Below are 26,696 nucleotides of genomic sequence, written 5' to 3'. Positions count from 1 at the left end.
CGAGAAAGAGGGATTGTCCGCAATTGTTGACAAAAATAGGACATGCTCTATCTTTTTCGTGGGGCCGAAGAACGGAACTACGGATGCGGTCAGCACACGGTGTGCTGTCCTCATCTTTTGCGGCCCCATTGAAATGAATGGGTCCGCACCCGTTCCACAAAATTGCGGAACAGATGCGGACCCATGCATACAGTCGTGTGAATGTAGCCTTACTAGGGATGAATAAGCAAGGAGAAATTAGAAGGGAAACAGATAGAGAGAGAGAGAGAAAGAGAAAGAGAGGTAAAAGAGCGAGAGAGAAGATGAGTGGTAGAAGAGCGAGAAAGAGGGAGAGGAAGGAAGATAATGGGGGAGAGAAAGCTGCACTCTTGAGGAGTACAACTGCTATACATACCTTAACCTAGATATAAACCAAACAGGAAGCTTCAAGCCAGCCATAGAGGCCCTGAGAGACAAGGTGTCATGACCATGGTCATGGTCGTGACTCAGGATCCGCATGCAGTTGCCTGCGGTTTGGTTTTATTGTCAACCACATGGTGAGGGCTGCTGTTATGTTGACTCACGTGTGGTTGCCGCTGGCAACATGATTGGTACTTGGCAGTATAGCAGCCTGAGCTGTTGCTAGGCAGCTTGCTGTCAAGTGCGTGCGGTTACACCTGGTTGGGTGTGTGTATGTATGCACTTTGTATGTCTGGTGTGCACGAGGTTTATGTAGGTGTGCACTGTGACACTTCCCTTCACTGTGGCTGCCCGTGGCATTGTGTACATGTGGTGGCAGTGTCTCGGCCTTCTGCCTGACTCCCAGGACATGGTTGCCACGCATGTCGTTGCCTGCGGTAACAGCTGCAGTGTGATGTTTATTTGGACACTTCCCCTTTAAGTGGCTTTTTCCCTTGCCTGGTGTAGAAAGGGTTAACTTCCTTCTTAGTTTGTGAACACTGGGTGTGTGGCCACTTGGGGCTATTTAGCTCCTGCTGGATGTCAGACTCTGAGGGGTACTTCAGCCATGGTTAGCTGAAGTCATCCTCCTGGTTAATACCATCTGTCAGTGAGGGCCACCCTTGTGGTCATAAATTACGTTACTTGGTGTTATGAAGGTGTGTGTGTGGTCTCATTGTTATTGCAGCTTATGGTCCTGGGTTCCTGTGTGATGTGTGGTGTGTGCTGTCTTCGTTTGTGTTCTGGACAGCAGCACTTGCACATGGGTTCCAGGCTTTGTTGTCTGTGGCAGGTGAGTGTGGTGTTTGTTGCATTTACCTGCCATTGCTATAAGTTGTTTCTGTTCCCCTTGTAGCTTGGCCACTTTAGACTCCTGTTTCTCCGCGTCCAGGAGGAACGGGCTGTCTACCCAGCTCCTAGTTCAGGGATCAACAGAGGGTCAGTAGGGATCCGAGGTTCCTGAGCATGAGCCCTCCTGCCTTCAAGGGCGGCTCATGCAGCTAGGAGTCAGGGTCAGATTAGGGAAGCTCTAGGAGGGGACCTGCTCCCTAATTATGTGGTTCTGGCCAAGTAGCGACCTTTCCATCTTCTGGCATCGCATGGCTGAGGGTTTTCCCCATCCTCAGTCGTGACACAAGGCGTGTAGAACCTTTTATGCCATTAGGAGACGACTGTGCAAAATAAAACCACCTGTGAGAGTCTGGCTTAAAATCTTTGACAGCGTCATCATCACCCCAGTCCTCCTCTATGGCAGCGAAGTATGGGGCCCCATCACCTATCCAGACCAAACCAAATGGGATTCCAGCCCAACAGAAACATTCCACCTGGAATTCTGCAAACACCTCCTCCAGGTTCATCTGAGCACTTCTAACAATGCTTGCCGGGCTGAGCTGGGCAGATTTCCTTTACTTCTTGCAGTACAGAAGAGGGCGCTATCATATTGGAACCACCTACAGAGCAGCAGCCCCAACTCATACCACCATAAAGCCCTACTGGCCAACAAGGACCACTACAAACCATGTGGGCTGCAACAACTGATCTCCACCCTGTCCATCCAAAGCTCCCATACACACGGCCTAACAAAATACCAAATAAAGGATGTAATGGGGGCGTGGCCTGGACGTCTGAGGGAATGGCGGCGTAAGTCCCGATCTCCGCTGCTTGCGCTTAATGAAGAGACCTACTTAGCCGGGGGAGACTCATCCCATGGGGAAAAAGTTGCCCCTCAAGAAGCCCAATACTCACCCGATCTCCAGAGTAAGTGCGAAGCTGGATGCTTACCTCACCTGCGGCTCCCAGCTCGCTTCTTCTCAGTGCGGCCTACACCAGCCCTCTGCCTCTGAAGTTAGTACAGGCTCCGCAGTTCGCGGGCCATCCCGAACGCAAGGTGAGGGTGAAGGGGTGATTTCTGCAGACTCTGCGTCCTCTCTGTCCCCATTAGCAGAGGGATCTGTGCCCTATAATTCAGAACCCACATCTGACCCAGGGGCGATTACATCTTTGGGCCTATTCAACCTTGCATCTGCAGGCCCCATTATGCCACCTAAAGCGGCTCTCAAGCAGGCCAGAAATCAGGCGGCCACGCCATCTCAGCGCCGACGTGATTGGGGAGACCCCCCTGACGATCCGCTGGACTCTTCTCAAACCCCTGAAGGTACTGAGGGGGGCACCGACAATTGGGAGCAGCTCTATGTTCTAGGAGATGATGGGGATGACAGACCCATGCCAGCATCCCAAACTCCTGCGTCGCTCCAGCAAACTCTGCTGCAATTACCCACTAAAGCCGATTTCAAGGCCATGGTCACCGAGGTGAGGAATGCCTGTAAAGCCAAGATCTCCTCCTTGTGTCTGGACCTAAAACAAATGTCTTCCCAGGTGGATACCATTGAAACAGAACATGATGACACCCGTCGATATGTGGCCCAATTGAAATCCATTATCGCTTCCCATTTCCAAATTATTAAAGTTAACTCCAGGCACTTGGAAGATCTCGATAATAGGGGGTGACAAAATAATATCCGGGTTAGAGGAATACCTGAGTCAGACACCGAGGAAAATCTAGATGCTCTACTAGGAGAACTTTTCAACCTGATACTGGACTCCCAGATGCCTCAGATCATTAAGTTTGATCGGGCCCATAGGGCTTTTACGACCTAAAAATACTACTTCTCAACCCAGAGATGTGATATGTTGCCTTTACGACTTTCGCTTGAAGGAAGCCATTATGGCCAAAGCTCGCACACTACGATCTGTGGACTTTCGAGGATCTACAGTCTACCTTTACCAAAACCTCTCCTGGCTGACGCTGCAAAAAAACGGTGGTCGCTCCAACCTTTACTAGCTTGCCTGAAAGAATCTGAAATACCATATCGATGGGGTTTCCCCTTTGCACTAATCGCCACAAAAAATGGCAAATCATCAGTTTTGCATACCCAGCTTTTCGCTCTGCCTTGGGCATTGCCACTCCTTGCCTGGATGACTGTGAGGTTCCTGATCCCCCATTGGCTCCAGTCCCACTTTGGCAGACAGTCCAGCGGAAGAGATACAGATCTCCTCAACAGAATGAACTACCTGGATCTCCCCAGCGGGACGCACCTCTGTGAATGCTACCTAAGGGGTTGAACCCCATCATGGTCTTCGAGTTGATATATTATTGATGAGCAGCATCTCTATTGTTCATTTGAGACTGTCTCTCTATACTAGTTTAGCTTTATTCTTTCTAAGTATTGTTGCTGTTTTTCTCTCTACCGCGCTGCCTATGAAGGCATTCAGTCAAGTCCCTAACAACAGGGCTCTTTTCCTTGCCTTTTCTCTCTCCCTCGCTCTGGGTTCAGAGGGGGGACAGAAGCAGGCTTTTTTTGACATCATAGCTAATATTGTACTGAGCTTCACCTGGGTGTTATCACTCATTGTTCAAAATACCTTGATGTATTTTCTTTTATGTCAGTTGTCTTTTGTGTTCCCTTTTCCCCCTATGTGTTCTCCCTTTTTGTTTTCTTGCTATAGGATAATGGGACAACTACGGACGCCTGGGACGGTGGCTCGCCTGGAGGATTTCTTGGCGACGCTAAGCAAGTATAGACCTTACACACTTCACAATGGTTAAATGTATCTCATTGAATGTAAAGGGCCTTAACTCCAATACTAAAAGGAGGCTGGCCCTCAATGAATGCCGATCTCAGAAGGCTGACATAGTTTTCCTGCAGGAGACCCATTTTGATCAGGAGGGTTCTTTTAAGTTTGCTGCCCGGATGTACCCGCGAGTTTATTCTGCTAATGCGGGAAGGAAAGTAGCGGGAGTAGCCACCCTCTTATCCGCTAACTGCCCTGTTCAGGTGGAATCCTGTATATCTGATGTGCATGGTAGATATGATATCCTCAAGGCATCCCTAAATGGCAACCCACTCATTTTATGTAATGTATATGCCCCAAACTCAGCCCAAATCCCCTTTTTGAGGAAGGTATTCCTAAAGCTCAACGAATACCTACCTGAGGCTGTTATAGTAGGTGGAGATTTTAATGTGGCTTTTCTGAGCATTGGGACAGACTCTGCCCTGGGGATGCCTCCGCCCTCAAATCACAACGTAGATTATCGTGTCTCTTTAGACGTCTTATCCGAAAGTTTGCACTATATGACTATGGAGGGTCATCATCCCTCATCCAGAACGTATACTTTTTATTCCATCGTACACACACCCGAATAGACTATTTTTGGGAAATATTCCCACATTAAGGCTACTTGGGGATGCTGACATAGGCAGTATACGTGGTCAGACCACGCACCGGTTTCCATCACTCTTAAATCAAGAGACAGTCGAACAAAAGTGTGTCATTGGAGACCTAATGAAACCCTTTTATCTAAACTCTCGAGCATGCAGGAATTACATGACTCTCTCACAGATTATTTTTCCCTTAATCAATCCTCCGTCTCTTCTATTTCCACACTGTGGGAGGCACACAAAGCGGTTTTTAGAGGTAACTGTATAGCCATAGGCACTCGATTAAAAAGAGACCGTAATTTGCAGCATGCTACCGTCCTGACTCTTGGAATCTCAGATGGGGTCACGCCGCTCCTGTCATTTGTTACAACGTATAGTGATATTGCGTGCCAGATTACGGGAGCTAGCATTTCAAAAAAATTGCAAATTACTATTATATTCTAGACAACGCTTTTATATGTGGGGAAATAAGTCCCATACTATACTGGCCCGCAAATTGCAGGATTCTAATGTTACGGGTACCCCGGCAGCCTTGAGGAAAAGTGACGGTAGCATGGTGTATGACTCTAAAGCTATCTCTGAGTTATTTCATGGATTTTATACTTCCCTTTACTCTCTACCTCAGCAGGTGACCTCTGACCCAGTGGAACGCCAGGACCTCTTTGACCCGATGTAACCTTTCTAAGATATCAAGAGAGGCCATGTCTGCCCTTAGAATACGGCTGAGGAAATACAAGAGGTGATCTCTCAACTTCCTAATGGCAAGTCACCTGGGCCGGATGCTCTACCTTACTCATATTACAAGACGTTTTCATCTATTTTGGTACCGTATATGTGTACTCTGTTCAACTCTTTCATGCAGGGTTCCCCGGTTCCTACATCGTTTCTCCACTCCCACATTTCTCTTATCCCGAAACCAGGCAAAGATCCCCTAGACTGTTCCAACTACCGCCCTATTGCTCTCCTTAATTCAGATTTGAAAATATTTACGAAATTGTTAGCTAACAGGCTCTCATATTGGCTTCCACAACTTGTACATACAGATCAGGTCGGCTTTGTAAAGGGCCGTCAAGGTGGAGATAATACAAGAAGAACCATTGATTTGATTGATATAGTTAATAAACAGAACCGACAGGCTGTACTGCTGAGTTTGGACGCCGTTCGATCGATTAAGTTGGCCTTTCATGTTCTCCACCTTGCAATCATTTGGTTTTTTAACGGTCCTTTTATCACTGCCTTCCGATCGCTTTACAGTCACCCCTACGGCCACTATTAAACTGCCATACGCTAACTCTGCCCTATTCCCTATCCATAATGGCACCAGGCAGGGTTGCCCGCTCTCCCCACCTCCTTTTTGTGTTATGCATTGAACCCTTAGCTGCAGCTATCGATCCCATCCAGACTTACATGGGATTAAGTAAATCAAATTGTATACAAGGTTTCCTTATTCGCAGACGATGTCCTTCTTACCTTGTCAGACCTGCATATCACCTTGCCGAATCTTTTTGATTTTTTTGCACTGTATGGTAGATTTTTAGGGTATAAGATCAACGCTGCGAAGACGGAAGCCCTTCCCCTTAAATCTCCCTGCTGATAGATTAGACTCGCTTAAGACAATTTTCGTTTTAGATGGGCAAATACGACCTTACGTTATTTAGGTGTGAATTTGACAATTCTCTATATTACGCACAACTTCCCAGCTTTATTGCGTGACCTCAAGAGACAGATGGGCAAGTGGATGTCTCCTTCCCATATCTTTATTTGGCCCATATAGCAGTGGTCAAACGTCTATTCTACCAAAACTACTGTATCTGTTTGAAAACTCTCCCTGTGTGGGATTCCGAGAAGTGAACTCCGTTACTTTGCAATCGAGTATATCAGATTCATATGGAATGGGAAGAGACATCGAATAGCTGGTAGCTCCCTCACGGCTCTTAGGACTCAGGAGGACTTGCAGTACCAGACATTGCTAGGTATTATTGGGCTACTCATCTTAGACGGCTCCCGGCATGGTACCACCCTGTATGCTTACTCTAGGAGGATGGAGGTAGAGAAGCTCTGGATAGCACCAATCCATCCAAACTCCCTACTGTCACAGATACCAGATTTATTAGGTCCCATGTCGCTTACGTATAAGGTATGGAATACTGCTGCCGTAGATTCTCTTTAATCTCTGAGAAATCCTCCATGACATCCTTCTTATTTAAATCCCTTATTTCAGATGGGGCTACAGACCTCTTTTTTAAGTCTTGGTTTTCCAAGAAGATTGTCAGGTTTGTAGAATGGTTGATTATAGGACTTTGCAATTGATCCCATTTGATACACTCAAAAACTCCATATCACTTCCGGAGTCAACTAGATACCAGTATCTGCAAATTCAGCATCTGTTCAATACTCTATTTCATCCATTCCTACATCATTCGAAAAGGTATGCAAGCTTTCGGATTCGACTAGAGGCCTTATATCTGAAAATCTATATAATCTCTCGTCCCCCACCCTCTTCCACATTCACTAGACACTCGTATACAGGGAGTGCAGAATTATTAGGCAAGTTGTATTTTTGAGGATTAATTTTATTATTGAACAACAGCCATGTTCTCAATGAAACCCAAAAAACTCGATAATATCAAAGCTGAATATTTTTTGGAAGTAGTTTTTAGTTTGTTTTTAGTTTTAGCTATTTTAGGGGGATATCTGTGTGTGCAGGTGACTATTACTGTGCATGATTATTAGGCAACTTAACAAAAAACAAATATATACCCATTTCAATTATTTATTTTTACCAGTGAAACCAATATAACATCTCAACATTCACAAATATACATTTCTGACATTCAAAAACAAAACAAAACAAATCAGTGACCAATATAGCACCTTTCTTTGCAAGGACACTCAAAGCCTGCCATCCATGGATTCTGTCAGTGTTTTGATCTGTTCACCATCAACATTGCGTGCAGCAGCAACCACAGCCTCCCAGACACTGTTCAGAGAGGTGTACTGTTTTCCCTCCTTGTAAATCTCACATTTGATGATGGACCACAGGTCTTCAATGGGGTTCAGATCAGGTGAACAAGGAGGCCATGTCATTAGATTTTCTTCTTTTATACCCTTTCTTGCCAGCCACGCTGTGGAGTACTTGGACGCGTGTGATGGAGCATTGTCCTGCATGAAAATCATGTTTTTCTTGAAGGATGCAGACTTCTTCCTATACCACTGCTTGAAGAAGGTGTCTTCCAGAAACTGGCAGTAGGACTGGGAGTTGAGCTTGACTCCACCTCAACCCGAAAAGCCCCACAAGCTCATCTTTGATGATACCAGCCCAAACCAGTACTCCACCTCCACCTTGCTGGCGTCTGAGTCGGACTGGAGCTCTCTGCCCTTTACCATCCAGCCACGGGCCCATCCAATCTGGCCCATCAAGACTCACTCTCATTTCATCAGTCCATAAAACCTTAGAAAAATCAGTCTTGACGTTTCAGCTTGTGTGTCTTGTTCAGTGGTGGTCGTCTTCAGCCTTTCTTACCTTGGCCATGTCTCTGAGTATTGCACACCTTGTGCTTTTGGGCACTCCAGTGATGTTGCAGCTCTGAAATATGGCCAAACTGGTGGCAAGTGGCATCTTGGCAGCTGCACGCTTGACTTTTCTCAGTTCATGGGCAGTTATTTTGCGCCTTGGTTTTTCCACACGCTTCTTGCGACCCCTGTTGACTATTTTGAATGAAACGCTCTTGATTGTTCGATGATCACGCTTCAGAAGCTTTGCAATTTTAAGAGTGCTGCATCCCTCTGCAAGATATCTCACTATTTTTGACTTTTCTGAGCCTGTCAAGTCCTTCTTTTGACCCATTTTGCCAAAGGAAAGGAAGTTGCCTAATAATTATCCACACTAATATAGGGTGTTGATGTCATTAGACCACACCCCTTCTCATTCAGAGATGCACATCACCTAATATGCTTAATTGGTAGTAGGCTTTCGAGCCTATACAGCTTGGTGTAAGACAACATGCAATAAAGAGGATGATGTGGTCAAAATAATCATTTGCCTAATAAATTCTGCACGCAGTGTATGTTAAATGGGAATCGCTCTTGCATCGCACTATTCATTGGAAGAGTGGAGGAATGATTTGGAAAAGAGCTGCTATGACTTCTGCCTGTATCACCCACAGGGAGAACACATACAAAATACTAATGTTCTGGTATCACACCCCCACAATAACTACGTAAGCTTAATCCTAACATTTCTGATAGGTATTGGAGATGTGGAACAGGCGTGGGGTCCCATATTCACATCTTTTGGGAACAAACCTTTAGTAAAGCCTTTTTGGATCATAACACAGGATATACACTGCTCAAATAAATACAAAGGGAACACTTAAACAACACAATGTAACTCCAAGTCAATCACACTTCGGTGAAATCAAACTGTCCACTTAGGAAGCAAACACTGAGTGACAATCAATTTCACATGCTGTTGTGCAAATGGGATAGACAACAGGTGGAAATTATAGGCAATTAGCAAGACACCCCCAATAAAGGAGTGATTTTGCAGGTGGTAACCACAGGACCACTTCTCAGTTCCTATGCTTCCTGGCTGATGTTTTGGTCACTTTTGAATGCTGGCGGTGGCTTTCACTCTAGTGGTAGCATGAGACGGAGTCTACACCCACACAAGTGGCTCAGGTTAGTGCAGCTTATCCAGGATGGCACATCAATGCGAGGCTGTGGCAAGAAGGTTTGCTGTGTCTGTCAGCGTAGTGTCCAGAGCATGGAGGCGCTACCAGGAGACAGGCAGTACATCAGGAGACGTGTGGTGGAGTCCGTAGGAGGGCAACAACCAGCAGCAGGACGCTACCTCCGCCTTTGTGCAAGGAGGAACAGAGGAGCACTGCCAGAGCCCTGCAAAATGACCTCCAGCAAACCACAAATGTGCATGTATCTGCTCAAACGGTCAGAAACAGACTCCATGAGGGTGATATGAGGGCCCGACGTCCACAGGTGAGGGTTGTGCTTACAGCCCAACACCGTGCAGGACGTTTGGCATTTGCCAGAGAACACCAAGATTGGCAAATTCGCCACTGGCGCCCTGGGCTCTTCACAGATGAAAGCAGGTTCACACTGAGCACATGTGACAGACGTGACAGAGTCTGGAGATGCCGTGGAGAACGTTCTGCTGCCTGCAACATCCTCCAGCATGACCGGTTTGGCATTGGGTAAGTAATGGTGTGGGGTGGCGTTTCTTTGGAGGGCCGCACAGCCCACCATGTGCTCGCCAGAGGTAGCCTGACTGCCATTAGGTACCGAGATGAGATCCTCAGACCCCTTGTGAGACCATATGCTGGTGCGGTTGGCCCTGGGTTCCTCCTAATACAAGACAATGCTAGACCTCATGTGGCTGGAGTGTGTCAGCAGTTCCTGCAAGACGAAGGCATTGATGCTATGGACTGGCCCGCCTGTTCCCAAGACCTGAATCCAATTGAGCACATCTGGGACATCATGTCTCGCTCTATCCACCAACGTCACGTTGCACCACAGACTGTCCAGGAGTTGGCAGATGCTTTAGTCCAGGTCTGGGAGGAGATCCCTCAGGAGACCGTCCGCCACCTCATCAGGAGCATGCACAGGCGTTGTAGGGAGGTCATACAGGCACGTGGAGGCCACACACACTACTGAGCCTCATTTTGACTTGTTTTAAGGACATTACATCAAAGTTGGATCAGCCTGTAGTGTGTTTTTCCACTTTAATTTTGAGTGTGACTCCAAATCCAGACCTCCATGGGTTGAAAAATTAGATTTCCATTTTTTTATTTTTGTGTGATTTTGTTGTCAGCACATTCAACTATGTAAAGAACAAAGTATTTCAGAAGAATATTTAATTAATTCAGATCTAGGATGTGTTATTTTTGTGTTCCCTTTATTTTTTTGAGCAGTGTACTTTTTCGCCTACTAGACGTTAGGTTCCCTTTGAAACCCATCACTTACTTATTGAACTTTCCTCACATACCCTTGAAGAAGCATTTCTTACTTCTGATGCTCCATGTGCTGACGGCAGCTAGGCGCTTAATAGCTAGTTTTTGGAAGCGCTCAAATTCCCCCTTACAAACTGATCTTATAGCCAGCATAATGGAAGTCAGGAGAATGGAATACCTTTCGGCTACCCTGATTAACCAGATTGATAAATTTGACCATATTTGGAAAATTTGGTATTTGGTATTTGGTGTCCCAGCATAAATTAGGCTTTGTTCTTCCTTATATACTTAATCTGGATGTATCCTGTCTTGTCTTGTCCCCTTGTCTTGTCCTTTCTGTTTTATACTGGCTGATACTATTGACGCCACCTTTCAGAAGTTAATTTTTTTTTTTTTTTTTTTTTTTTTACTTTTTCTTGTGCTCAACCTGAATATGTCTATTCAGCTTCCACTCATCAGGGGCATGTACTCAGCTGATCTTACGATCATTGCTATCCTTATTTCTGTACCTTATCATTATGTTTTTGCAATGGAAAAAAATACGGTCTAAACCATTGTTGTAATTGAATATGTGTCTCAAACTTTAATAAACAGACAATTGAAAAAAATTAAAAAATAAAGGATGTAATGAACAATTCTAAAGAAAACTATGTCAGAGAATGGAGAAATGACATAGCAAACTCCAAGAAACTCAGCGTCTACCAATCACTGCAGAGAGAATACAAACTGGCCCCATACCTGGAGATACTACAAGTGCCCAAAGACAGACAAGTCCTGAGCCTGTACAGACTGAGCGCCCACAGCCTGGAAATGGAGACGGGGCGGCACATACAGACCTACAAGCCCAAGGAGAGTAGACTGTGCCAGCAGTGTGACCAGGGGGCCCTGGAGGATGAAGGCCACTTCCTGCTACAATGCCCCAAGTACTCAGCGCTGAGGGACACTCACTTCCAGAGACTCTCCACTCTCATCCCAGACTTCACCTCTATGGAAGAAAAGAGGAGACTCCACATTGTGCTGGGAGAAGAGGAGCCGATAGTGAGAATAGCTGCACAATATGTCACCGACTGAGAGGAACATAAGAGACCCCGGACTGCTAAATCCCCAACATGGACTACCCCCCCCCCCTTCCCCGTTATATCATCCCTCAACCCTGAATATGTCCCGCGGATTTACCCATTACCCCATATCATCCCCCCGCCAATCCACCCCCAAAAATCCTTAAATGCTTTGGCAATGCTAAAATGTACTTGGTCCTGCCAATAAAGCTCATTTTGAATTTGAATTTGATAAATGAGATATAGAGAGAAAAGTAGAGAATGAGGAGAAAGAGGGAGAGAAAAAGAAAGGAAAAAGACAAGACAATAGAGGGGGAGGTGGAGAAAGGGGAGAGATACAGGAGGGAAAAATATAAGAGAGAGAGGGAGAATAGAAGATGAGGTAGAGGAGGTAGAAATAAAAAAGAAAATAAATAGAAGGGAGAGCGAGAGAGAGGAAGGGGAGAAAGGCGGAAAGAGGAAGGAAACAAGAGAAATGAAGTACAGAGGGAAGGCAAAAAGGATTAAAGAGAGAGAAGGAGGGATAGAAAGGAAGAAGAGTGGCAAAAAGAAGAGACATGGATAGGAAGCAACAAGAGAGAAAGAAGGGGGGGGGGGGGGAAACGGACTCAGAAGAGGGAAAGAGTAGAGATAAAAGGAAGAGGAAAAAAAGAGGGAGAACCAGACAGAGGAAAGAGGGAGATAGGCAGAGGGTAAAGGGAAAGACAGAGGAGAGGAAGGGAAAAGAAGGAAGAGGACGGGAAAGAGAAGGACACCGGGAGTGTATGAAGTAAGAGCGACAAGTTAGAAAAAAAGAGAGAGAAGGAAGATCAGGAAGGTGATAGGAGGAAGATCGGGCAGGTGATAGGAGGAAGATCGGTGAGGTGATAGGAGGAAGATCGGTGAGGTGATAGGAGGAAGATCAGGGAGGTGATAGGAGGAAGATCGGGGAGGTGATAGGAGGAAGATCGGGGAGGTGATAGGAGGAAGATCGGTGAGGTGATAGGAGGAAGATCGGGCAGGTGATAGGAGGAAGATCGGTGAGGTGATAGGAGGAAGATCGGTGAGGTGATAGGAGGAAGATCGGTGAGGTGATAGGAGGAAGATCGGGGAGGTGATAGGAGGAAGATCGGGGAGGTGATAGGAGGAAGATCGGGGAGGTGATAGGAGGAAGATCGGGGAGGTGATAGGAGGAAGATCGGGGAGGTAAGAGGAAGAAGATCGGGGAGGAGAGAGGTGGAGGGCTGCACACACATTATTTTCCATGTGATCTTTATCGCTATGGCTATCATGGTCATGTTATGTGTCAACCTCCTAATTGTAAGGATCATTTGGTAGTACCAGTGCTCCTTCTTCTCTTTACCTGCTTTCTTTGGCCCTTACCCTGGTTTCACACCTGAGCGTTTCTGAGACGCGCGTTTTTGTGCGCGTTTTCTACAATAGTAAACGCGCGTTTGACGCGCGTTTGTGTGATTGACAGCAGTGTCCTATGGCCGCAAACGCGCGTCAAAACGCCCCAAAGAAGCTCAAGAACTTGTTTATGCGTCGGGCGTTTTTCAGCGCGTTCGAACGCGCTGTAAAACGCCCAGGTGAGAACCATTCCCATAGGGAAGCATTGGTTTCTCCTTGTTAAGCGTTTTACAGCGCGTAGGAACGCGCTGTAAAACGCTCAGGTGTGAACTTAGGGTTAGAGTCAATATTTTCTGCGTTCATCACGGCTCCAATTACCAGTAGGAGATTGTTAAGCGGCTTTGCTGAGAAAATTAATATGGCAGTAATCTGGCTCCTGCTCTTTGTGAGTCCTGTCTCTTCATCTTCTTCTCAGCACGCTGCCATGTCACGGGAAATACTGATAATTACTCTGGACATGTGAGATGGAGATTACCTCACTCTAATCTCTGCAGAGGGCTCACGTGTGCACAGATAACTACTTGTGCGCGGCGTGGTCAGCATCTCTGCATACACTGTGATACCGTTCAAGTATGGTATAGATCTAAAGGTGAGACAATTCCCTTCGACCCATTGGAACACAAGAACATGGCTGTCAAGAAACAGCCGGATCTTTCTGATTCACAGCAGCTCTTTTTGTCTTCCCTGCACTAAAAGATGTGGCACAAAGACGGCGCTCATAGGCATCTTCCAGCTCTTTTATAATACATTATTTTTTTTCTATTTTTTTATTTAGATTTTTATTTTTTAACTATAATGTTCTGGCATAAATCTATTCTTTCAAAAACAGCACCACCTCTGTCTATTGCTTGTGTCTGGCATTGCAGCTTGACTCAACATTTTTACGGAATATTACCTCACTCCACGGTTTGGCAAGCCACGACAGACACGGCTCCGGATTACATGAAGTGTTCTGCAGCGGGCTGTGTCCGGGAGACTGGCAATGAAATGGTCGCAGAAGTCGATTTTCACGGACATCAATGCACTGGATCTCCCTGGTCATGAATCCACCACCACAGTTAGTAGAGCACTGTGCGACAAATGGCATAAGATACTCAGGGCTTGTAGATATGTAGGTCCAGGCAATAAACACATGCAATGGTTTTGAAGCTGGTCCTTGTCCTTATATCAGTTGATGCTCTGTTTTCTGATACAGGGATCTAAATCCCCTGCAGTCACAACAGAAACAAACTGCTCCTAAGCGTATATATATATATATATATGCAGTAATCTCCTGAGCTCCCCCTAGTGGTGCCTGTATATATCTGTATGCAGTAATCTCCTGAGCTCCCTCTAGTGCTGGCTGTATATATCTGTATGGAGTAATCTCCTGAGCTCCCTCTAGTGGTGGTTGTATAAATCTGTATGCAGTAATCTCCTGAGCTCCCTCTAGTGGTGGCTATATATATCTGTATGCAGTAATCTCCTGAGCTCCCTCTAGTGGTGGTTGTATATATCTGTATGCAGTAATCTTCTGAGCTCCCTCTAGTGCTGGCTGTATATATCTGTATGCAGTAATCTCCTGAGCTCCATCTAGTGCTGGTTGTATATATCTGTATGCAGTAATCTCCTGAGCTCCCTCTAGTGGTGGATGTATATATCTGTATGCAGTAATCTCATGAGCTCCATCTAGTGGTGGCTATATATATCTGTATGCAGTAATCTCCTGAGCTCCATCTAGTGGTGGCTATATATATCTGTATGCAGTAATCTCCTGAGCTCCCTCTAGTGGTGGCTTTATATATCCATATACAGTAATCTCCAGAGCTCCCTCTAGTGGTTGGTTTATATATCTGTATACAGTAATCCCCTGAGCTCCTTCTAGTGGTGGCTGTATATATCTGTATGCAGGAATCTCCTGAGCTCCCTCTAATGATTGCTGCATATATATGTAAGCAGCAATCTCCTTAGCTCCCTGTAGTAGTGGCTGTATATATCTGTATGCAGCAATCTCCTGGGCTCCCTCTAGTGGTGGCTGTATATATCTGTATACAGTAATCTCCTGAGCTCCCTCTAGTGGTGGATGGATATATTTGTATGCAGTAATCTCCTGAGCTCCCCCAAGTGGTGGCTGTATATATCTGTATGCAGTAATCTCCTGGGCTCCCTCTAGTGGTGGCTGAATAGATCTGTATGCAGTAATCTCTTCAGCTCCCTTTAGTGGTGGATGTACTGTATATATCTATATGCATTAATCTCCTGAGCTCCCTCTAGTAGTAACTGTATATATGTCTGTTTACAGTAAGCTCCTGATCTCCCTCTAGTGGTAGCTTTATATATCTGTATGCAGTAATCTCCTGAGCTCCTGGCCATAGACCTTACAGGGAAATTTCCCACTGGGCCACCGAAACCCTCCTCTCTGCTGCTGGCCAGGTGCATAATGAGCTCTCAGCAGTAATTAACGCTGTGAAAATCAGGTACTCATGTACCCGGCCAGTGATTGCACATGCCGTCCTTAATTCAACTGCTGTGGCCCCATCTCAGCTCCTAAACCCCCTGCCCAATATCAGACAAATGGAGAAGGAGGACAGAAAATGGCAGCTATTGATGGCCACCACAGAGGGACAGCCTTTGGAGCAATATATTGTGCTGCACTGTGGAATATCGTTCTGCTGGGAAGGTATATTGCGCTATGATATTTCTGACTGCCCCTACTTGTGTTGCCCCGCCTTCTGTCTATTTGGACCCCCCCCCCCTAAAACATGGGGCCACTTTTTTTTTTTTTAGAGGGCCACTTTAAGTTTCGAGTCTGCCAGTGCAGTAATCTCCTGAGTTCCCTCTAGTTGTGACTGTATATATGTGCATGCAGTAATCACCAGAGTTCCTTCTGGTGTTGGCTGTATTTATTTGTATACTGTCAACTACTGAGCTCCCTCTAGTGGTGGCAGTAGATATCTGTGTGCAGTAATTTCTAGATATTCCCTCTAGTGGTGGCTGTATATATCTGTATGCAATAATCTCCTGAGCTCCCTCTAGTGATGTCTGTATATATCTGTATGCAGTAATCTCCTGAGCTCCCTCTAGTGATGGCTGTATATATCTGTATGGAGTGATCTTCTGAGCTCCCTCTAGTAGTGGCTGTATATATCTGTATGCAGTAATCTCCTGAGCTCCTCCTAGTGGTGGCTGTTTATATCTGTATGGAGTGATCTTCTGAGCTCCCTCTAGTGGTGGCTGTATATATTTGTATGCAGTTATCTCATGAGCTCCCTCTAGTGGTGGCTGTATATATCTGCATGCAGTAATCTCCTGAGCTCCCTTTAGTGATGGCTGTATATATCTGTAGAAGTAATCTCCTGAGCTCCCTCTAGTGGTGGCTGTATATATCTGTATGTAGTAATCTCTAGAGTTCCCTCTAGTGGTGGCTGTATATATCTGTGTGCAATAAGCTGCTGAGCTCCCTCTAGTAGTGGCTGCAGGTAGTTCAAATACCTTTGCCTATGCAGGGGATCTGGAGGTCTGTATTAGAAAAACTCAGCTCTGATTGCTGCAAAGATATAGTATGGAATTATTCAGTGCAACTTTTTTTTATATGAAAAACATAGTGGTAGTAAAAGGTGGAGATTCACTTTCAACGGGTCATCCCCACCTTAATCATTTATGGCATATCTATACGATATGCTATATATGTGTAAAAGATGTTGGTCCCTGGCACCTATCTCTAAAATGGGGGTCCCTGATCCCCATTCAGCCCCAGCATCCAAGCAGAAAATAAATGGAGATGCATTCAACTGTTTCCATGACTCTTACTGAAGTGAATGGAAAGAGTATTGGTCATGCGCAACCACCTCTGAATTCATTCTGCGCCTGGATGTGAAGAAGAAAACAGATAAAGTGTCAGATGTTGTCGGGCCACATTGACGAGTGATTCATCACCTTGGACCAGTTCCCGGTTCTCCAGTGCGCACATGGACGGAGGTGACATCTTCTGGCAGGATCCGGTTTTTTAATGCGTCCACAGTCAGCTTCATTTCCTGTGCTACATTCCACATTTCTCCAGAAGGCCCCCAAGCCGCATGTGGTGGAGCACTGTAAGAGAAGAGATCATGTCGGGGGAGGGGAGGGAATTAATAAAAAAAATGGTGCAACGAAAAGAGGAGCAGCTACCCAGAGCAACCAGCCCGCCTGCTGCTTTTATTTTCCAAAACGTCTCAGAAAAAATGAATCTGATAGGTTGCTATGGGCAACTGCCCCATTCTCCCTTCCACTACATTCCTTAACAGTCACATTAAAATTGGAAAAACCCTCCCACAAATGTCACTTATTTTTTTTATTGTAGATTTGGAAAATATGCTGGAAGTAAATCTAGTTGGCGCCCAACTCGGGGGGCACAAGTGCATTTTAACCCCTTAGTGACATGACTAATTTTATCCTCAAGGACCAGTTATATTTTTCTCCTTTTATGTTCCAGCGGGCATAACTTTTAAAAAATTATTTATTTAATTTAGCTGTATAAGATCTTGATTTTTGCGGGACGAGTTGTAGTTTTTTTGTAAGATTTAATAAAAAAGCAATTTTCATGTTATTTTGTGGGATTTATTTTTATAGTGTTCATTGTGTGGTATAAGTAACAAGATAACTTTATTATGTGGGTCAGTATGACTATGATGTTGCCAAATGTATACATTTTTTAAATATATTTTTCTCTTCCCTCCTTGGTCTCCCCTCCTCCTCACAGCCTGCTGAAGGGAGGAGGCTTGCTTTAACTTCATATCTTGGGCTGGGTAGCAGCTAGAGATATAGCCTCATCTGTTTGAAACCTGATATTCTAAGTTTCAAAACAAGACCACAATCAAAGCATTATCTCCACTACATCAGGATATTTAGCTTTTACTATTTGGTTCAGGAGTGAAAGCAGCTGAAACCTGCTTTCACTTTCAGCTGCTGTCACTTCAGACCCAATTCCTAACAGCTATATTTCCCAATGTAGAGGAGATAATGTTCTAATTCTTGTCTTGTTTTAAACCCTAGACTGTCAGCTTTCAAACCAGACCAGTTGCTACTGATCCTGAGATATGAAGGGTTAAAGTAGCCCTCAGTTCTCTTCTCAAAGCCCAAGCATAGCTCAGGCAAAACTGTTAAGGGGTTCAGGACCTGGGTGCAATGGTACCGCCCCCGGGGCACAGCTGTGTCTCTCCATGTCTGATGACCGAATGGTGCAGGGAGTCCCACAGTTATATTTTACAGTTCTATGGGAAATATGCACATTTAAAAATTAGAATACTTTTTTTTTTAAATGTTCCTTTATCTAGCTATTGCTGTTCCATACTTGCTACAGTGCCACCTGTAGTTACACATACTTGCTGTAGTGCCCCCTTTCAGAATGTCCACCTAATGTGCCCAGGGTTGAGGGTCATACATGCTCAGTAGCTCACATCCATTGCTCAGATCCTCTTGTACATGGGTGGGAGAGTGATTACTGCCATTATACAGGCCAGACATCTTCTCACCAGCAGTGGACACATTAACTGGATGTTCTGAACACCAGGAGGCATCATATCAAGTTTGTCAAAGTAATATATGGACACAGGAGAGTTGTTTTTAAATTATTCCAACTGAAAGATTGCTATTTAGTGTCATCCAGCAGAGACCTCTATGTCACCATAGGACAACCCCTTTAACACTACATTTCTTACTAGTAAAGTATATCTACAAAAAGGCATTGATGGCTTTTAAAGGAGATTAAATCGTGACGTACATGAGATCCTGATTGTTAAATCTTGTTTTATTCCTCCAGTACATCTAAAAAAAATTGAAGCAACTTTGCAAGTAGTCCTGATTAAAAATGTACAATTTTGTGTAAGCAACTCTTCAACTGGCCTTAACTGTCTCCATGGCAACAGACTACAAATAAGCCATGTGTAGTCTGTAACCATGTGATCAAGGAAAATCCTGCATTGGTAAAAAAATCGGAAAATAAACAATTTTCTTGGATCTAAGGTGTAGGACCCCCATATAGTGATATGATCCCACCACAGCGCACAGATCCTGGGAAAGGTCTAAAAACCACAAAAAAAATCATTTTTCTTTACTGTGAGAATTTACCAGATATTTTCACATTTTCCAGACAACATAACTTTGAAAAAAATAATTTTGTGAAATTCATGGAAGTTTTAACTGTCACCATTTTCTGTATCCAGACGAGGGAACATGCACTCCAGCCTGACAATATATTATACGACACCATTAACCGCCTCCATCGTCAGTTGTGTAAAAGCCAGCGGCACCTTTGTATCCGGTCCAATGAACTTGCTCCTCGCTTCTTCTCACCTCTCTCCTTCCTTGAGAATTTCTCTTGCAGCTTATAATACTTTCCTGACCTTGAAGACTTATATTTTATGTTTTAAAATTGAGGAATTATTCAAAGTGTCATCTTCAAAGGTTCACAGTAAATGTAATAGGATTATACTATGTGAACAGTGTAATTATGTATTAACCCCCATGTCCACCATGGAATAGCAGTTTACCTTTCTTAATCTTTATAATCTTTTAATCTAATTCTTTATATATCTTTATAGCATCTTAAAATCAATTTCTCTGATACACAACTCTAAATGCCCTGTATAGACATAGACTTTAAAGATAACAATTGAATTACCTGAACCTCCTGAGCTCCCTCCAGTGGTGGCTGTATATATCTGTGTGCAGTAATCTCCGGAGCTCTCTCTAGTGGTAGCTGTATATATCTGTATGCAGTAATCTCCGGAGCTCCCTCTAGTGGTGGCTGTATATATCTGTATATAGTAATCTCCTGAGCTCCCTTCTAGTGGTGGCTCTATACAGTATATCTGCATGCAGGAAGATCTTGAACTCCCTCTTTGAGTGACCGTATATATCTGTATGTAGTAATCTCCTGAGCTCCCTCTAGTGGTAGCTGTAAATATCTGTATGCAGTAACTTCTTGAGCTCCCTCTAGTGGTGGCTAGTATACAGTAATCTCCTGAGTGCCCTCTGGTGGCCACTTTATATATCTGTATGCAGTAATCTCCTGAGACCCCTCTTGTGGTGGCTGTATATATCTGTATTCAGTAATCTCCTGTGCTCTCTTTAGTGGTATCTGTATATATATTTGTATGCAGTAATCTCCTGAGTTCTGGTGCTGTATTTATATAATGTTCTTGGTTCTGGTGCTGTATTTATGTAATGAGTTTGGTTCTGGTGCTGTATTCATGTAATGAGCTTGGTTCTGGTGCTGTACAAGGGAGTGCAGAATTATTAGGCAAATGGTATTTTTGACCACATCATCGCTTATGCATGTTGTCTTACTCCAAGCTGTATAGGCTCGAAAGCCTACTACCAATTAAGCATATTAGGTGATGTGCATCTCTGTAATGAGAAGGGGTGTGGTCTAATGACATCAACACCCTATATCAGGTGTGCATAATTATTAGGCAACTTCCTTTCCTTTGGCAAAATGGGTCAAAAGAAGGACTTGACAGGCTCAGATAAGTCAAAAATAGTGAGATATCTTGCAGAGGGATGCAGCACTCTTAAAATTGCAAAGCTTCTAAAGCGTGATCATCGAACAATCAAGCGTTTCATTCAAAATAGTCAACAGGGTCGCAAGAAGCGTGTGGAAAAACCAAGGCGCAAAATAACTGCCCATGAACTGAGAAAAGTCAAGCGTGCAGCTGCCAAGATGCCACTTGCCACCAGTTTGGCCATATTTCAGAGCTGCAACATCACTGGAGTGCCCAAAAGCACAAGGTGTGCAATACTTAGAGACATGGCCAAGGTAAGAAAGGCTGAAAGACGACCACCACTGAACAAGACACACAAGCTGAAACGTCAAGACTGGGCCAAGAAATATCTCAAGACTGATTTTTCTAAGGTTTTATGGACTGATGAAATGAGAGTGAGTCTTGATGGGCCAGATGGATGGGCCTGTGGCTGGATTGGTAAATGGCAGAGAGCTCTAGTCCAACTCAGACGCCAGCAAGGTGGAGGTAGAGTACTGGTTTGGACTGGTATCATCAAAGATGAGCTTGTGGGGCCTTTTCGGGTTGAGGATGGAGTCAAGCTCAACTCCCAGTCCTACTGCCAGTTTCTGGAAGACACCTTCTTCAAGCAGTGGTACAGGAAGAAGTCTGCATCTTTCAAGAAAAACATGATTTTCATGCAGGACAATGCTCCATCAAACGCGTCCAAGTACTCCACAGCGTGGCTGGCAAGAAAGGGTATAAAAGAAGAAAATCTAATGACATGGCCTCCTTGTTCACCTGATCTGAACCCCATTGAGAACCTGTGGTCCATCATCAAATGTGAGATTTACAAGGAGGGAAAACAGTACACTTCTCTGAACAGTGTCTGGGAGGCTGTGGTTGCTGCTGCACGCAATGTTGATGGTGAACAGATCAAAACACTGACAGAATCCATGGATGGCAGGCTTTTGAGTGTCCTTGCAAAGAAAGGTGGCTATATTGGTCACTGATTTGTTTTTGTTTTGTTTTGAATGTCAGAAATGTATATTTGTGAATGTTGAGATGTTATATTGGTTTCACTGGTAAAAATAAATAATTGAAATGGGTATATATTTGTTTTTTGTTAAGTTGCCTAATAATTATGCACAGTAATAGTCACCTGCACACACAGATATCCCCCTAAAATAGCTAAAACTAAAAACAAACTAAAAACTACTTCCAAAAATATTCAGCTTTGATATTAATGAGTTTTTTGGGTTCATTGAGAACATGGTTGTTGTTCAATAATAAAATTAATCCTCAAAAATACAACTTGCCTAATAATTCTGCACTCCCTGTATATATCTATATGCAGTAATCTCATGAGCTCCCTCTGGTGATTATTGTATGTATCTTTAAGCAGTAATCTCCTGATCTTCTTCTAGTGGTGGCTGTATACAATATATCTGCATGTAGTAATCTCCTGAGCTCCCTCTAGTGGTGGCTGTATATATCTGTATGCAGTAATCTCCTGAGCTCCCCCTAGTGATGTTTGCATATATCTGTATACAGTAATCTCCTGAGCTCTCTCTAGTGGTGGCTGTATACATCTGTATACAGTAATCTCCTGAGCTCCCTCTAGTGGTGGCTGTATATATTTGTATGCAGTATTCTCCTGAGCTCCCTCTAGTAGTGGCTGTATATATCTGTATGTGGGAAGCTCCAGAGCTCCCTCTAGTAGTGGCTGTATTAATCTATATTCAGTAATCTCCTGAGCTCCCTCTAGTGGTGGCTGTATATATATTTGTATGCAGTAATCTCCTGAGCTCTCTCTAGTGGTGGCTGTATACATCTGTATACAGTAATCTCCTAAGCTCCCTCTAGTGGTGGCTGTATATATTTGTATGCAGTATTCTCCTGAGCTCCCTCTAGTAGTGGCTGTATATATCTGTATGTGGGAAGCTCCAGAGCTCCCTCTGGTAGTGGCTGTATATATCTGTATTCAGTAATCTCCTGAGCTCCCTCTAGTGGTGGTTGTATATATCTGTAGGCAGTAATCTCCTGAGCTCCCTCTAGTGATGGCTGTATATATATTTGTATGCAGTAATCTCCTGAGCTCCCTCTAGTGGTGGCTGTATATATCTGTATGCAGTAATCTCCTGAGCTCCCTCTGGTGATTATTGTATGTATCTTTAAGCAGTAATCTCCTGATCTTCTTCTAGTGGTGGCTGTATACAATATATCTGCATGTAGTAATCTCCTGAGCTCCCTCTAGTGGTGGCTGTATATATTTGTATGCAGTATTCTCCTGAGCTCCCTCTAGTGGTGGCTGTATATATCTGTATGCAGTAATCTTCTGAGCTCCCTCTAGTGGTGGCTGTATATATTTGTATGCAGTATTCTCCTGAGCTCCCTCTAGTAGTGGCTGTATTTATGTGTATGTGGGAAGCTCCAGAGCTCCCTCTAGTGGCAGCTGCAGGAATCCATCATGTTCTTTTTTAAAGGCTATGTCCATTTTTTTTAACCACATTTGTAATTGGTCAAAACATTTCTAAATGAAACAATATAGCTATAGGTTTTGATTAACGGGGTGTTCTTAGACTTAAGTATTAATGACCTTTTTTCAGGAATAGGTTATCAGTATCAGGATAGTGGGGGTCTGACTCATGACAACCCTAGCAATCACCTGTTAGAAGGGCACACAATGCTCTGGCAAGTGCTGCGGCCTCTTCCCCAGCCTTGATGTCCCTTCTATTGGTCACCTGGCCTTTTTGCAGCTTAGTCCTATTTAAGATAATGGGATGGAGCTTCAATACCAAGTCACTATACAATATACAACCGTATGCTTGGTTTACTATGAAGAGACGAGTGTTGCAGCTTCTTCAAACAGCTGATTGATGGGTGTGCCGGGAGTCAGACCCTTACTGATCTGATATTGATGATCAATATTGAATTCCTGGAAAAGCCCATTTTGCAATGTTTTGTTTCTACAGTGCCTTTGCAGGCCCATGTGTCTCTATGGTAAGAAACAAGAAGCTGAGGACAGATGGAACTGAATGTAACTACCAAATCAGACTGCATAGAGTTTGTTTGTTGTCTGTTACCATGGAGACACATGGGTCTGCAAAAATGCTGTAGACGCAAAAGGACATTTTGAATTTCCTTTAAGTCCGTGGCCTTATTTTTAATTTTAGATGCATTAGGGGAATAATCTGGGAGTTTTTGTATTATGTTATTATATTATAAATCATTATATTAAATTATTATTTTTTGTCCTTTTGACAGACTTAAAAGTGAGTAAAGCCCGCAGCAGAATCAGTCGTCGCCTCTGCCCATGAAACACGTTTCTATGTCCAGTGTGCAACACCAAAGTTTGTTCAGTTAAACAATTTGTTCTGGAAATGTAACATCTGCCCCGTCCACTGTGAACGGGAATTGAGGGATGATCATGAGAGTAGTAGATAAAAACCAGCAGCTGCACGGGGAATAAATTGAAAAATGATTTACAATCTCAGCCGAAAGTGGCCGGGAAAGAGCACGAATACTCAGCTTTTTAACTAGTTGACACATTTATATGGTTTATGAAACGACACATTTAAAGGGGCACTCCGCACAAATCTAAAGATCCCCATGTGTGTCAGTGCCATACTTGTTCTATCAGTAGATATCACATCCACTACACTGAGATCCCTGCAGAACAACAATATAAATCAGGCGTTTCTTCATGAGTTAGTGGGGGCATAGACTTCTTGGACGGGGTCTCCTGCTTGGGACCTCTTTGTATGAAGCCCTAGAGAAGCTCCTGTATTCCCTGCTTGTATTCCCATTAAAATATCAATTCAGGAGTATATTTTTGCTACACTGTCCTGTTCCTCTTTTATTCTTCCAGAAAATGTGATTATTAGTGCCTCCTTAATTTGGACCACAGCCAACTTTAACCTCTTCAAGACCTTGCAATTTTCCTTTTTTAGTGTTTTCATTTTTTACTCCCTGCCTTCCCGGAGGAACAACTTTTTTATTCTTCCGTTCACATAGCCGTATGACGGCTTGTTTTTATTTGAATGACAAGTTGTTCTTTGGATTGGCACCATTTACTGTTGCATGCAATGTAGTGGGGAGGTGAAAAAAATTCAAAATGGGGTGGAATTGGAAAAAAATGCAATTCCGTCACAGTTTTATGGGTTTTGTTTTTACAGCATTCCCTATGTGGTAAAATAGACCTGTTACCTTCATTCTTTGGCTCAGTACGATTACAACTATACCACATTTGTATAGTTTTTCTTGTGTTTTAATACTTAAAATAATTAAAACTTATTTAACCACCTCCCGACCGCCTAACGCACGGATGCGTCCTGGGGGCGGCCAGGTTATTCCTCCTAGACGCATATACGCGTCATCTCGCGAGACGCGAGATTTCCTGTGAACGCGCTCTCACAGGATCGGAAGGTAAGAGAGTGGATCTCCAGCCTGCCAGCGGCGATCATTCGTTGGCAGGCTGGAGATGTGTTTTTTTTAACATCAGAAAGGTATATTAGACGCTGTTTTGATAACAGCGTCTAATATACCTGCTACCTGGTCCTCTGGTGGTCCCCTTTGTTTGGATCGACCACCAGAGGACACAGGCAGCTCTGTAAGTAGCACCAAGCACCACACTACACTACACCCCCCCTGTCACTTATTAACCCCTTATTAACCCCTGATCACCCTATATAAACTCCCTGATCACCCCCCTGTCATTGATCACCCCCCTGTAAGGCTCCATTCAGACGTCCGTATGTGTTTTGCGGATCCACGGATCCGCAAAACACGGACACCTGCAATGTGCTTTCCGCATTTTGCGGATCCGCACATTGCCAGAACTATATAGAAAATGCCTTTGCTTGTCCGCAACTGCGGACAAGAATAGGACATGTTCTATATTTTTGCGGAACGGAAGTGCGGATGCGGAAGTGCAGATCCGCGATTCCGGATCCGAGCGGGACAAAGTCTGTCCCCATAGAAATGAATGGGTCCGCAATTCCGTTCCGCAAAATGCGGAACAGAATTGCGGACGTGTGAATGGGGCCTAAGGGTCCCTTATCACAGCCAGTTAGTTAGCCACTTGTTAGGTAGTTAGCGCCCACCGCACCGCAGTCACTGATTAGTCGCTGATTAGCGTCATCGCTGTCGCTAATCAGCACTAGTACTATATAGTATCTGTAAGTGATCAAGACTGATCGCAATCAGATCTATATCAGTACATTAGGGTCACCTTAGGCTCTACAAAAAACGCAGTGTTCGCCCGATCTTGTGCGCACACTTGCGTTCAGTCCTCCCCAGCGCAGTGACCGAATTTTTTTTTTCTGATCACTGCAAAAACACCTTAAAATCGCTGCTATAAGGATCACATTTGAGCTTTTTGGATCTTTATTAGCGATCGCAGCTTTTTTTTTTTTTTGCACATTTTTTGGCAGAGATTTTTTCATCCACATTGATCGATGCGAATGAAGAAATCTGTGCCGTTCATTTTTTCTTTCAGCCCAGAGGCTGAACGATAAAAAAAAAATATCATTACCCCTATGCTCAATATAAGGCCTCATGCACACGACCGTGCCGTTTTTTGCGGTCCGCAAACCGCGGATGCGCAAAAAACGGAAGGCGCCCGTGTTGACTTCCGCAATTTGTGGAACGGAACGGGCGCCGGCAATATAAATGCCTATTCTTGTCCGCAAAGCGCGGACAAGAATAGGACATGTTATATTTTTTTAGCGGGGCCGCGGAAAGGAGCCACGGATGCGGACAGCACACGGAGTGCTGTCCGCATCTTTTGCGGCCCCATTGAAATGAATGGGTCCGCATCCGAGCCGCCATAACGGCATGAGGCCTAAGGAGAATAGCAGAAACTCCTAATGGCCATACATGTAATGATTGCGGAGACCCTCAAATGCCAGGGCAGTACAAACACCCCACAAATGACCCCATTTTGGAAAGAAGACACCCCAAGGTATTCGCTGAGGGGCATATTGAGTCCGTGAAAGATTAAACTTTTTCTCACAAGTTAGCGGAAAGGGAGACTTTGTGAGAAAAAAAAAAAAACAATTTCCGCTAACTTGTGCCAAAAAAAAGAATCTTCTATGAACTCACTATGCCCATCACGAAATACCTTGGGGTGTCTTCTTTCCAAAATGGGGTCACTTGTGGGGTATT

General features: G+C 44.3%; 1 protein-coding gene across 1 annotated transcript in view; it reads right to left on the bottom strand.

Annotated features, from left to right (window-relative positions):
- ADAMTS12 (ADAM metallopeptidase with thrombospondin type 1 motif 12) overlaps positions 1-26,696 on the bottom strand; it is a 527,800-nt gene that overhangs the window by 31,424 nt on the left and 469,680 nt on the right. Inside the window, 2 exon segments of the mRNA XM_040421001.1 lie at positions 13,967-14,140; positions 16,987-17,139. Of these exon segments, the coding sequence (XP_040276935.1) occupies positions 13,967-14,140; positions 16,987-17,139 (327 nt within the window).

This window comes from Bufo bufo, chromosome 2 (assembly GCF_905171765.1).
Source record: "Bufo bufo chromosome 2, aBufBuf1.1, whole genome shotgun sequence".
NCBI lineage: Eukaryota > Metazoa > Chordata > Amphibia > Anura > Bufonidae > Bufo > Bufo bufo.
Note: the sequence above shows the minus strand (reverse complement) of the source record. Positions and strands in the feature narration are given on the sequence as shown.